Source organism: Gobius niger (genome assembly GCF_951799975.1).
Source record: "Gobius niger genome assembly, chromosome: 19".
Lineage (NCBI taxonomy): Eukaryota > Metazoa > Chordata > Actinopteri > Gobiiformes > Gobiidae > Gobius > Gobius niger.
In genome coordinates, this window is record NC_136870.1 from 12,390,051 (window position 1) to 12,401,967 (window position 11,917).

Sequence of the window (11,917 nt, forward strand, 5' to 3'; positions counted from 1 at the left end):
TTTTATGGTTAATTGTGTTAAGTTAGACAAAGAACAAAAGACATGACAGCTTGATTCTCGCTTTATTGGTCAACTTGATGAAAGACTACAAAACGAATTCACAAAAAAATCTCTTTCAAGTAATCAAATCTGTACAAACCTAAACTGTATGTTTTTTTAACAGCTCTGGCTCATATGAATCTGAAGAGTAGCATACACACGTGTTTGGGAGCGCAGGCCCAGCCTTGCATCGATGAAACAAGGTGACGTTATGGGCAGACTGGTCACACCTGACCTAAACAGAGCATGGGCCCCAAACACACACGCACACTCTTGTGTTAGAGATTTTACAGTACAGACAGGGAAAACAAAATACTTCCCCTCCACAAATACACTCGCACATTCTGCAGCAGGTTTTCAATCTCCCAATGTTTCTCAATGCCTGCCTTCAGTCACAATCACTTTTACAGACATGTGGTTTCAGCCTTTCCACAGGAAGAGTGGTCAAACGGGGAAAGTATAAATTCTCTAATGCACTCACACAAATGTACATGTGCACACATGATTTTTAAGTTCATCGGCAGACCACTGTCTGCACATGCACGCTCACAATCAGACCACTTGTAACATTACATGTTTTAAGAAGTACAGATAAAAAAGGAAAAAAGCCCTGGGTATAGGTTTGATTTCTGGCTGTTTGGTGAAAAAAGGAGAAAGAGGTAGAGAGGACAAGAGGGATGGGTTGAGGTTGAGGGCCAACAACTGGTGTCATTTCTTTGCTTTCCTTGGAGGAGTGACTGGGCGCCCAGAGCCCAAACCACCTCCACCGCCATAAAACAGCTTTTTGTCTGCAGGTTTGAGAATCTGTACAGGGCGGCAAAAAAAACAATTGTCAAATATGCACAGATTATATAATAAAAACACAGAATCAAAACTCATTTTAAATGTTACCTGGAATGAGCACATGAGTGTCTCATCTACACTCATCATGGCCCCTGCGTTGTCAAACTCTCCGCAGTAGTTTGGTGCAGAGAACAGCGTCACCAACTGCCTCTTTGCAAAGAACTCGTATCCATCCTCAACAACCTGAAAAGACACATTTATGTTAATAGTTATCTGCTGCTTACAAGTCATTTCTCAATTAAGACTGGGCTCTTCATTTAGAAAAAAACTGACACTTCTTCAAAGGTGCAGTAGAGTTAAACATGCAAGAAAATAGAATAAAACATTGTAAGAATTTAAATCTCACTGTTCCACTTTCAGTGCTTTGAGAATCAATGAGCCCTTCTCTAGTTTTAAGCCAATAGTTGATTTTGACGACAGCAGATAAAATTAAGAACGTCGACTACCGCCTACCTGTTCCTTAGTGAAATCCCTGTGAAGGTGGAAAAATGTCTTTCAACTGTTGACAAATGACGCTATGGTGAACTCTTGTGGAAGCTGAAGTGTTTGTAACCTTGACTTGAGTAATCCATATGAACAACAGTACAGACTAGTGGTGAGCCCTAAAAAGTTACATTTGCAATACCCCCTTTAAGAAACTAAACAATTAGTTGTTACAGTTTGCCTTACAGCCCAGTTCTTGTATAGCAAATGAGAGTGTGTACAAGACTTGTGATAATAGAAATCATGTTAAGTCATCAATGAGTACAAATAGCATAAACTCAACATTCAATTAAAAACTGCAATGGTTTTGACAGACGCTCAGCACAAACATTCAACCAAGACCAAATCATACCTGATGAGCCCGACAAATGAGGTCCATGTCGTGTTTGTGGAGGAACTTTGTGACTACATCTGCTCCAAAAGTGAAGGACACGCCGCGGTCATTCTCGCCCCAGCCCAGCACATCTTTGTCTGGATCGGCCCAAAGCAGATCACAGAGCAGGCCCTGGTCAGGCACATCTGTGGGACGCATGACCCTTCGCACCTGCTCCATTGACTGAAGATCAGGGGACAGGCCTGCAAAGATAAGTGCAAAAAAATTAACTTAAAAGTACAATGTTGTGCATGCATAGAACATTTTCTGCGATAGTAGACTCATTAGGTACTCAAATATATAATGGCTACATACAGTGCAACACAAAACGACTAAGCATCTGTCTGCAAGACCTTCTGCAAGAGCTGTGGCTCGCGTGGCAATACCATTCTTTTTGTACTAGCATAGCCAAACCAACTTATTCTCATTACCTCATCTACATACAGTTTAAATAAAAAGCCATTTGCGGCAGCGAGTAGGATAAACGCCAGCCCCCTTTTGTTCAATACACTCACCTATGTAGAAACAAAAGAAAGCTTAAAGCAGTTACCCTTCTATTTAAGAGCCTGAAATGCCTGCCAGGGATGAGAACCTAGAATTCCCTGTTCAGTAAGTGACTCGTATTTTTTGTCTGCTGAAGAACCATTCTTTTATAAATATAATTTTTAAAAACAGGGGTATTCTTTGTCCCCCCCCCTCCATTAACTTTTATTGCATTTTTCAGTACTTTCACAGGTAGGCTTTAAATTTGACCGTCTTTCTTAACAGAGAGACCCAAACCAGGCTGTCATCCCATACCTGATGACAGCACAGTGTTGAAAAACATGAAATGATATCAATGCTCACTCCAAACAGTCCAAGCCATCTTAAAGTGATAGTCTGTAAATTTGCAAAATGAGGAGAGCTAGATTGAAATTTTAAAGCTAACAACCCAATTCCTCGCCCCTAGACTCTGATTTCTTGCCAAGATCAAGAAAGCTTTGAGGACAGGTGGGCAACATAAACATTCCATTTCTGAAGATTGTCAATATAAACCCCTAAGTATTTGAAAGTCTACCTGTTCGATCCTCCTCCCATTTTTGAGTACAGGGTCATAAGTTACAAGGCATTTTGGGTCAAACTGTATTTCTTTGGTTTTAACCACATTTAAAGAAAGATGGTGGTCCTCGCACAAAGACCTAGATGCAAAAGTAAAATGAATAAATAAAATACCTCCATGACAACAGAAGATCTTCTCATCAACAATGGCTGCCACTGGCAAACAGTTGAAGCAGTCAGTGAAGGTCTTCCACAGCTTTATGTTGTACCGCCTCTTACCTGTACAAGGACAATTTCCATTATCACAATGTTATCTCAAACTAACCAGCCTCAGCAGCAGTGTCACAACAAATATCACCTTACATAACAAGGCTCTGTAAATGGCTTAGAAAGGCATGTGTTTAGCTACAGAACACACTGCCCGATCACACTTGCTCGCCTCAAGCCTATTGTGCCGATTTACTGTTTGCCACTATTATAGCCTGTGTCTCACCACAGGGCCATAGGCTTATGCAACAGCTGATCTTTGAGTGTATGCTTTCATTTAGTCAACGAAAGAGCCGTTCATGTAACTCTAGGGTTTAAAATCTGCATATAGTGCTAGTAATATTAGACACATGACTATTATGTGGAAATTCTTAATAACATGTAATATGTAAATTAAAACAATGCTTACATTCGTCATAGAAGCCATATATTCTGTTGATAGAGGCGCATTCATGGTTTCCCCTGAGCAGGAAAAAGTTCTCAGGGTATTTAATCTTGTAGGCCAGCAATAGGCAGATGGTCTCCAGAGACTGCTTCCCTCTGTCTACATAGTCACCTAGGAACAGGTAGTTGCTCTCAGGTGGAAAGCCACCATATTCAAAGAGCCTAAGTAGATCGTAGTACTGGCCGTGAACATCACCTATTGAAACAGACAGCGGCATTAGTGACAATATAGTTACAGGTGTTTAGAGAGCCAATATGATGCTGTGTGTAAGTCTAAAACAAAAGGGAAGAATTGATGATGAAGGCACAACATCAGCTGACAGGATTACTCACACTGCAGGTGAGGCGATTCAGGAGTGTGGGTGCAGTAACAAGAAAAATAAAAACGAGAACTCACCACAAATCTTCAAAGGAGCCTCAAGTTCAAGCAGGATTGGCTGACTGAGGAAGATTTCTCTGGATTTCAGACACAGTCCTCGGATTTCATTCTCTGTCAATTGAACGTTTTTACCAGGTCTCGAGCCTTTAACTGGGAAATAAAAGAAAGGGTCAGTTCCACTTGGCAAATTGGCGCACAATAATTCAGAGAACATGTGTGGGCACTGTTTTTTTTTTTATGAAGCACAAACCCAAACTACATATCTGTCTTTTCCATATGTAAATGCATAACAAAAAAAAGCGAGCGATAATAATGATCGGTGCGGAAACAGCTTTGACATCAAGTGAGAATTTCTAGTCTAGTCTAGTTTCTAATCTGATGTTTCAACAATTTGATAACATGAATGACATCGGCTAATCATGGTCAAACACAGTGCGTGATCAGTGGCTTTACGAAATAATGAGGACCAGACTTTGGATTGCAGCGTTTGCTTGTAGCCTAGCCCGACAGTTCAATGTTAGCTTAAACTGTTACTTTGAGTCAAAATACTCACCTTCCAACAGACGTTGTATAATTGAGTCGATGTTTAGTTTATCAGCTTCTGCCATGCTATTTTTGTTTTTATGTGAAAGGCTAAAAAAAATAAAGGTAACAAGCGAGTCCTACGTTGCCGCTCAACTGGTTTAACGTTAATCGGCTATAGATGGCTAGCTAGCTAACCTTGGGACAAAATCGGCAACCTCAAAACTGAGGCTGGTTGAAAGTATTTAAAATGTTCGTTGGCTAACATGTACTTAAAAATTGCCCCGGTCAACTATGCTTATTTAGAACCACATTGGACCACAATACCCTAATATCAAACGTTTTGCACCGATTTAGTCTCCGCCTAAGAGCTAGCACCACGCCATCGACAAAAAAAGCCGAGACAAGCATTAGCATGAAGAACAGTTAGCGGATGCTCGCACTTGTTCTCATGATCCCATTGGCCATTCGTCTCAAGGGGCGGGTTCGATTTGTCATTTTTTCATCGCTCATTGGATGGTTTGTACGCCTGTCAGGATTTGCTTATCTCAAACCTGGGCGTTCAAGAAAGCCTTGCATTGCTATGCGTTATTGTTTTGTAATGCAAATCTAAATATTATCCAATATAACATACAACTGCATGCCATAGTCAAGTTACTTTTGTTTTAAAGCGACACATTTGTTTGTATTTGTTGCGCAGTAGAGCAACTCCCCGGAAATGACCGAACAAAATGAACTCCTGACGCGTCTGGAATGACGCAATGTCGTACAGCCTGGCAGCAGTGTGATTCATTCTGAAGTTTAGAGATGGCAGAGCAATTTTGATTATATTGTAAAACACCATGGCGCAAGTACGCCCTTTCGGCAGTTATTTTGATATATAATAGTTGTCACAATACCATACAATCATGAAGTTGATCCATAAAGACATTGAAAAAGATAATACCGGGTGAGTGACTGTGTTTCTGCCTTGTGCTAACTGGCTAACCAGCATGCCCTGTTGATAAAAGTCAATGGGTGAACTGTGTTGAGTGTCCAGATGTGGTTTTACTTATGTTTGCGGTAAAAATGACGTCAACAGATTACTTGGTTGTGTAGTGGTATTATTTGTAGGCTGTACATGTGAGTTCTTGTACAATATCCAACGTATAACCAAAATACTGAAAGACTGTGTCCTCAATTTGACTGTTTCAGCCAGGTCACTTTGGTGCCTGAAGAGGCAGAGGATATGTGGCACACCTACAACTTGCTACAAGTTGGCGACAGCTTGAGAGCATCCACCATCCGGTAACTATTGTTATTGCCCAACCAAAAACATGTACAATAAGGGAGGGGTCGCCGTGTCGTCACATCCGAGGCTCTGGTGGCCAACACATATGTACTGAATAGATAATAATCGTTCTATGGTTTCTCAAAACAGAGCATTGCTTCTGTAAAAAGAGCTGTGCAATAAAAGATCTGTGAACAGCTCTGTACGCCTGGAAAAATCAGCTGTATGCCCAAAACATCTGGTGAAAATTGCAGAACAAATTTGCAAATAAACAGCAACAGTTGAGGTTGAGTGAGAGTGCGACTGCATCTAAAAAGTGGCAAAATAGCCTCTTTCTCCTCCTTTCTCCTTTTCCCTAACCTTTGAGGCCAACGTCATGAGGTCGACCTTAAGGAACCTTTTGCAGTGAGGAGCAGGAGCTTCAGCTGCTCCTTTTTCCCGTCAGGACAATCTGAACCTTGCTAACCCAGGCCAGCAAGTCGTGCAATATATGCTCCATATCCTCCTGCACTGCAGTTTAACAATTACCAACCGGACAAATGTCAGAATGATGTGTTAAATAAACAATTCTTTACATCACATAAGCGCATTGAGTTGCCTTGTGTACGAAATGCGCAGTGTAAATAAAGTTGCCTTGCCTTGCCTTACATCACTGTTCGTTTTTTACTGATATTCACCAAATCCTGTCCTGTAGTTCACAGCTGCTCAAGCCTGTCTTTCATAGCTGATATTATGCCAATGAGCCATGTGGGCTTAAGTTCTGTTCTTGTAAAATGTAAACAAAAGTGCGTAATGTTGCCATAAATTCAGATTACCCACAATAAAACTTTCAGAGGCTGTTGTGGCTCTAACGCTGCATGACCTGTTTATACTTTCATACATTTAGGACATAGCTCATATTATTATTGAATGTCATGCAGCCAAATTGTCAATCATTTCACACATGTGTGGAAATCAGCCGAGTTCGGAAACCTTCGGGTGGCAGCGCAGTGGCCTGTGACATTGTTCTTCGCTCCTTATGGGCTGATGAGGAACATCCCAAGGTTCCGCTTCTATAGAAGGTATTATAGGAAACATACAGCTTCTTTCCTAGCTCCCTCCTGACTGCACTGACACATTTGGATGCTCCTTGTCATGACTGACAATGACGCACGTTCGGTTTAATGATAAGGAGAAGGAGGTTCCTATGCTTATTTACCTTTTTTAGATGCAGCCAGCCAACTAGCCACTATGAAAATTAGCCCCTGGAGTGGCGTTTTTATATGCGTGAGTCCTTGGTGTGTTCATTAGCACTGTCCCGACCAAATAAACAAATGAAATAAATGATGAAATGCAATTAATGCATCTTATTCAAGTTTAGTTTAACAAGTAATTTTCTGTTTCTTTCTACAGAAAGGTTCAGACTGAGTCCACGACTGGCAGTGTGGGCAGCTCCCGAGTACGAACTACACTGACTTTGTGTGTAGAGACAATTGACTTTGACTCTCAAGCGTGCCAGCTTAGAGTAAAAGGCACCAACTTAGAAGAAAATCAGTATGTCAAGGTGCAATTTAAGAATTTTAAAGATATTTGTTTTATTGTCATACATAATAAAACATAACTTAATACTTATTGCTTTTGCGTTTTAGATGGGGGCTTACCACACAATTGAACTTGAGCTCAACAGGAAGTTCACACTTGCCAAAAAAAACTGGGATAGTATTGATTTGGATCGAATTGGTAAATAAGAAAATAGTTCATATATTTGTCTAATTTAACTTTGATTCCCTGTTCTCTGCAAGCCATTTATGTTAAATAGAAACCTTGTTAATCTTTCTGAATACGTCAGCTTTCTTCACTAACAATTTGTGTCTTACCTTAAGATCAGGCCTGTGATGTCGCACAAAAGGCAGATGTAGCAGCTGTTGTGATGCAGGAGGGTCTTGCAAACCTTGTACTGGTAACTCCAGCCATGACTCTCCTGAGAGCCAAAGTGGAGCTCACTATTCCACGTAAAAGGAGAGGCAGCTGCACTCAGCATGAGAAGGTGTCCTGCATTTAAAGTTATGGAACAAAACCGGTACAATGCGCAATTAACACAATGTCATCTGTACAGGCACTTGAGCGATTTTATGAGGCGGTGATGCAGGCAATCCTACGCCACATAAATTTTGATGGTAAGCCTTTTTTGTTGTTATTAAAAACAGCTGTTGTTTTTATATATTACTATTTTCTGTTTTACTTCACACAGTGGTGAAGTGTATCCTTGTGGGCAGTCCAGGGTTTGTGAAAGACCAGTTTATTACATACCTGTTTAAAGAGGCAGTTCGACAAGACATTAAGATTCTGCTGGAAAACAGACCAAAATTCATGTTGGTTCATTCATCATCAGGACATAAGTATTCCCTAAAAGGTACAAGTTGTGCTGAAATCAATATGCATTTGCATATGTATATGTGCTTTTGTCGAATGCTCTTTGTTTTCAGAAATTCTTTCTGATCCCACTGTAACCAATAGATTGTCAGATACCAAGGTATATAAATACACATTATGTAATATTATTCATTTTCATTTGCGTAAGTGTATCTATTACTGTTGATGTCTATTGCCAATAGGCTGCTGGGGAAGTGAAAGCCTTGGAGGACTTTTACAAAATGCTTCAACATGAACCGGATAGAGCATTTTATGGGTAAGTGATGGTCAACAGTACAGTGTTGTAATTTTTTAAACACTAATTTCTCCTTCAAATTCACTGACAGAGTGGCTCATGTTGAGAAAGCAGCTGAGGCTTTGGCAGTAGATACCTTGCTGATAAGTGATAAGCTCTTCAGGTATATTAAGAATTTTCTGACATGTGTTAAAGTTTTGTTGCCTATTTTGTAACTTCAAGCTAAGTTGGGTGTTCGGTTTCACAACATTTTGTTGTGTTTTTTAATGCCTGCACAGACATCAAGAAATTGCCACAAGGAGCCGATATGTACGACTTGTGGACAATGTCAGGGACAATGGCGGAAATGTCAGGTAGGTGGGACTCCAGTCAAATGGAGTAAAAACAAGAGTTTTAAAACGTAGTTTTCAGGAGACTCATTCCACTTCTCATCCCTCTGATCAATCCTGAAGGAATGATCAGAAGTTCACTTCATTAAGTTTATTTCGATCGCAAATGTAAAGTAAATTATAAATACTTCAGTACTTCTCGATCAGTAGTAGGTCAGCTTCATTTTCCAGGCTTTTAGGAAGCTGAACTCTACCCTTCCCTCTATCGGCTGTCATCATTGTGTATTTGCTTTATACATACGTAGTGTTAACTATAGCACCAAGGGTTTGAGAGTAGCAAAATGTAGCAAAATGTGCTTCCTGTACTAGAATTGACAATAATGCTAATTGTATTATTATAGAGGTCTATTTTCAGTAGTCTTATACCTGTTTTGTAACCTTGCAGAATATTTTCAAGTCTTCATGTGTCTGGTGAACGTAAGTAAAAGTCTCATATTAAATGCATATCCTTTCATCACATTATGACTGTTTCAGTCCTGTATTTACTTACAGAACTCACTCAGCTGAGCGGAGTTGCGGCTCTCCTGCGATTTCCCATCGCAGATCTTTCAGAGCCTGAAGATGAAAGCAGCTCAGATGACGACTAAGAGCAGAAACTAGTGCGGGGGAGACGACAGATAAGAAATAACCCTAGACATTTAAGTAGTTTGATAAGACAAAATCTTCAGCAAAGTTGTTAAAGGACAACGTCTTTTTTGTCTTAATTTCACAAAATGTAGTCAATATTTATGCAGGTTTGGGTTCTAGTGGTATTCCAGTTAAGATAAGATTACACAAATTAAATATTGGTCTAAAAAATGTAAATACCCTGTACCAAAAGAAAATTAAATCACAGAAATGCTCAACCAGCCATTTGATTCATTTGTACATTTTCTGAGATATTTGCTTGAGTTACAAATAAAATGAAACGATAATATAGAAAAATATATTTTAATAAATACAATATCTTATTTATCTTAAAGTACATACAAAAACAACTTTATGGGCTTTGTCTAATCCAAAACTACTGCATTTGAACAAACTAAAAGTCAAGTGTCAACAGGAGCTTCATTTGATATGTTTAAACGCCTTATTTCATATAGTTTGTTCCCTTAGAAAATACATAATGTAATAGAAACTTCTCATATGTTATGAGATACATTCATAGTCGTTTTCCTGGTCCATTTAAATAGCATGATCGTGTATTAGCACATTATGTGTTTGGCTTTACTAGGTAGGACACTGGTAAGTTTTAATCCAGGCTAAATCCTCAAGTGTGCCCCAGTGATAGTAGATAATCGAACATATAACCATGATGTGCATTATCTGGTGGCTGTTGCCCCAGTTGTCAAACAGGCCCGGGCTGAAGCGCTCTGGGATCTGAATGATATTGACCACACCTCCCAGAACAGCCAAGAAGTCCATGATCACAAAGAGACGCATGGAGTTGGGGCTGCCCACACCATTGCCGTACACCCGAAACAGGAAGAGGCCAAAGCGAAACAGGGCCTGCCACACAAAGGCCCTGAGCCGCAGGACGTTGGTGCGCGCTGTAGTGGCACAGTAGATCCCATAAGTGGACAGCAGAATGTATATCAACAGGGCAGCCGGCTGCAGGTAGGGGTAGCATAGGAGGGTGATGTGGATGATGGGAAGAGCACCTAATGACAAGAAAACAAATAATGAAACCTGAAACTGTAACAAAGTAATAGTATTTCGACCCAGCAGCTTTTAGCATGTTGTTGTAAAAAGGCCTTTTGTAATCAAGACAGCAAGGCATTTCTTGATGCATTTTTGAAGTGTCCTTATTAACCAAATCACTTCTCCAAGGCTAAAGTTGCTGCTTGTTTCCCACAAGATTGGAACACAACAGTGCACAGGCGTTACAAATTACTCACACACAGGCAAATAGTGCCAGACAGAAATTCTCAGACATTCAGCTTGATAAATAGAAAAAAATACTTTTCCAAGGTTGTGTGTCACCTCACACTGTGCCATCTTGCGGGAATGCAGTTATCCACTTTGGACCAGGACAAGTGCCCTTTATTTACATTTCCTAAAAGTAAATCCCATCTACTTGCTTGTGTCAGCCATACAGTAGCCTACCTACCCAGCGTGTTAACCAGGCAGACCCCAAACATGTCCAGGGAGAGCAGGTTGTCATAGACTTGCTCCCCTCCGATGTGGTTCATGAACACATGGTACAGCACCGAGCCAATGGTGGGGCTGAGGCAGGCCAAGTAGTGAGCCACACAGATCCACGTGCACTCCACTTCCATCCAAGGAATACTGAAGGGCAGTAGCACCAGGAACAAGAAGAATGGGATGCCTGTATTCCAAAAACAATATTAAACCCATTTATTTGTAATACATGTTTGAGAATGACTATTGCCAAATGCTTTTAAGTTCACCTCCTCTTAATAATGGCGTTAGCTTTAGTCAAACTGGACATGAGGGGAAATAAAAAAAACTAATCACACAAGTTCAAGACTGCTAAATCCAAGTGCTTGCACATACAGAATCTAAATGCGAACCCAATGTGTCAGTTCAAACAAACTGGGTTCTAAAAACCCAGTTAAGTGGGGGATATTTAGAGGACGGTGATTCCCAGGGCAGATTACAGCTAATTCCCCATATCCTCTGGTGCAGGTATGCTACTAAGTGGCTCAAAGTGAGAGTCTTTATGTTGTGGCCTGTGTATTTTCACTGTGCCACTGTTTGCATGTCCAATAACAGAGTGACATGAATATTGAGAATATAATAACAATACCCCAGACTATGGTAATAACCCCACAATAGAATATTTATTACACTGTGTTAGGAGGTTCATTGTAAATACTTTCTATAATATTGCCCTCTTGCTTTTTTTTATTGCTTCTTAAGATTGTCATCAAAAGTGTAAGAGTGTGGCACACATACCATGGCTGTAAATATTCCCCAGCTCATTGTGCATGTAGAAGAGGCTCCTGAGGCATTCCTGTGCAGTGGACACCGGCCGATAACCTGTCAGCACGTACTTGTTGAATTGAAGATGAGGTGGAGTTTTGGCCAACTCCACGAGCCGTGGTCCTTTGTAAATCATGGCCGGTTCCACTCCCCCTTATGCACCCGCGTCAAGCTGAGGTTCATAAGGTGCAATTACATCTTAAAGGCCACACTTCACTGCACACACTCCACGTCATACCTGCTGGAAAGGCAAGTCCTGGTCCTCAAGAGACATCACTGGACAGGTATGATTCAAAGT

At 40.5% G+C, this 11,917-nt stretch overlaps 3 protein-coding genes across 3 annotated transcripts; 1 reads left to right on the forward strand and 2 right to left on the reverse strand.

Moving 5' to 3' along the window:
- Positions 1-43: 43 nt before the first annotated feature.
- ppp1cab (protein phosphatase 1, catalytic subunit, alpha isozyme b) lies at positions 44-4,794 on the reverse strand. The gene is made up of 7 exons (XM_079578116.1): positions 4,420-4,794; positions 3,885-4,016; positions 3,453-3,683; positions 2,951-3,055; positions 1,718-1,941; positions 931-1,065; positions 44-843 (listed from the first exon to the last, which is right to left on the reverse strand). Exons 1-7 carry the CDS (start codon positions 4,472-4,474, stop codon positions 748-750), a joined length of 978 nt encoding a protein of 325 aa, XP_079434242.1. The 5' UTR covers positions 4,475-4,794; the 3' UTR covers positions 44-747.
- A 350-nt stretch (positions 4,795-5,144) lies between these two features.
- pelo (pelota mRNA surveillance and ribosome rescue factor) lies at positions 5,145-9,463 on the forward strand. The gene is made up of 13 exons (XM_079578110.1): positions 5,145-5,337; positions 5,583-5,675; positions 7,051-7,201; positions 7,287-7,377; positions 7,521-7,684; positions 7,754-7,814; positions 7,889-8,050; positions 8,124-8,170; positions 8,253-8,326; positions 8,397-8,468; positions 8,584-8,658; positions 9,080-9,111; positions 9,187-9,463. Exons 1-13 carry the CDS (start codon positions 5,297-5,299, stop codon positions 9,279-9,281), a joined length of 1,158 nt encoding a protein of 385 aa, XP_079434236.1. The 5' UTR covers positions 5,145-5,296; the 3' UTR covers positions 9,282-9,463.
- Positions 9,464-9,903: 440 nt separating this feature from the next.
- On the reverse strand, positions 9,904-11,755 carry LOC306979256 (progestin and adipoQ receptor family member 4-like; the record flags this gene model as incomplete). The annotated part of the gene is made up of 3 exons (XM_079578123.1): positions 9,904-10,334; positions 10,784-11,002; positions 11,593-11,755. The coding sequence occupies 3 exons, from the start codon at positions 11,753-11,755 to the stop codon at positions 9,904-9,906; spliced, it is 813 nt and encodes a 270-aa protein (XP_079434249.1).
- Between the last annotated feature and the right edge of the window lie 162 nt (positions 11,756-11,917).

Coding starts and splice junctions, on each gene's coding strand:
- ppp1cab (XM_079578116.1), bottom strand. CDS start 4,474: ATGGCAGAAGCTGATAAACTAAACATCGACTCAATTATACAACGTCTG. Junction 3,684..3,884: donor GGCTCCTTTGAAGATTTGTG/GTGAGTTCTCGT, acceptor CTGTTTCAATAG/GTGATGTTCACGGCCAGTAC. Junction 1,942..2,950: donor GATCTTCTGTTGTCATGGAG/GTATTTTATTTA, acceptor TTATCTTTGCAG/GCCTGTCCCCTGATCTTCAG.
- pelo (XM_079578110.1), top strand. CDS start 5,297: ATGAAGTTGATCCATAAAGACATTGAAAAAGATAATACCGG. Junction 5,676..7,050: donor TTGAGAGCATCCACCATCCG/GTAACTATTGTT, acceptor TTCTTTCTACAG/AAAGGTTCAGACTGAGTCCA. Junction 8,051..8,123: donor ACATAAGTATTCCCTAAAAG/GTACAAGTTGTG, acceptor CTTTGTTTTCAG/AAATTCTTTCTGATCCCACT.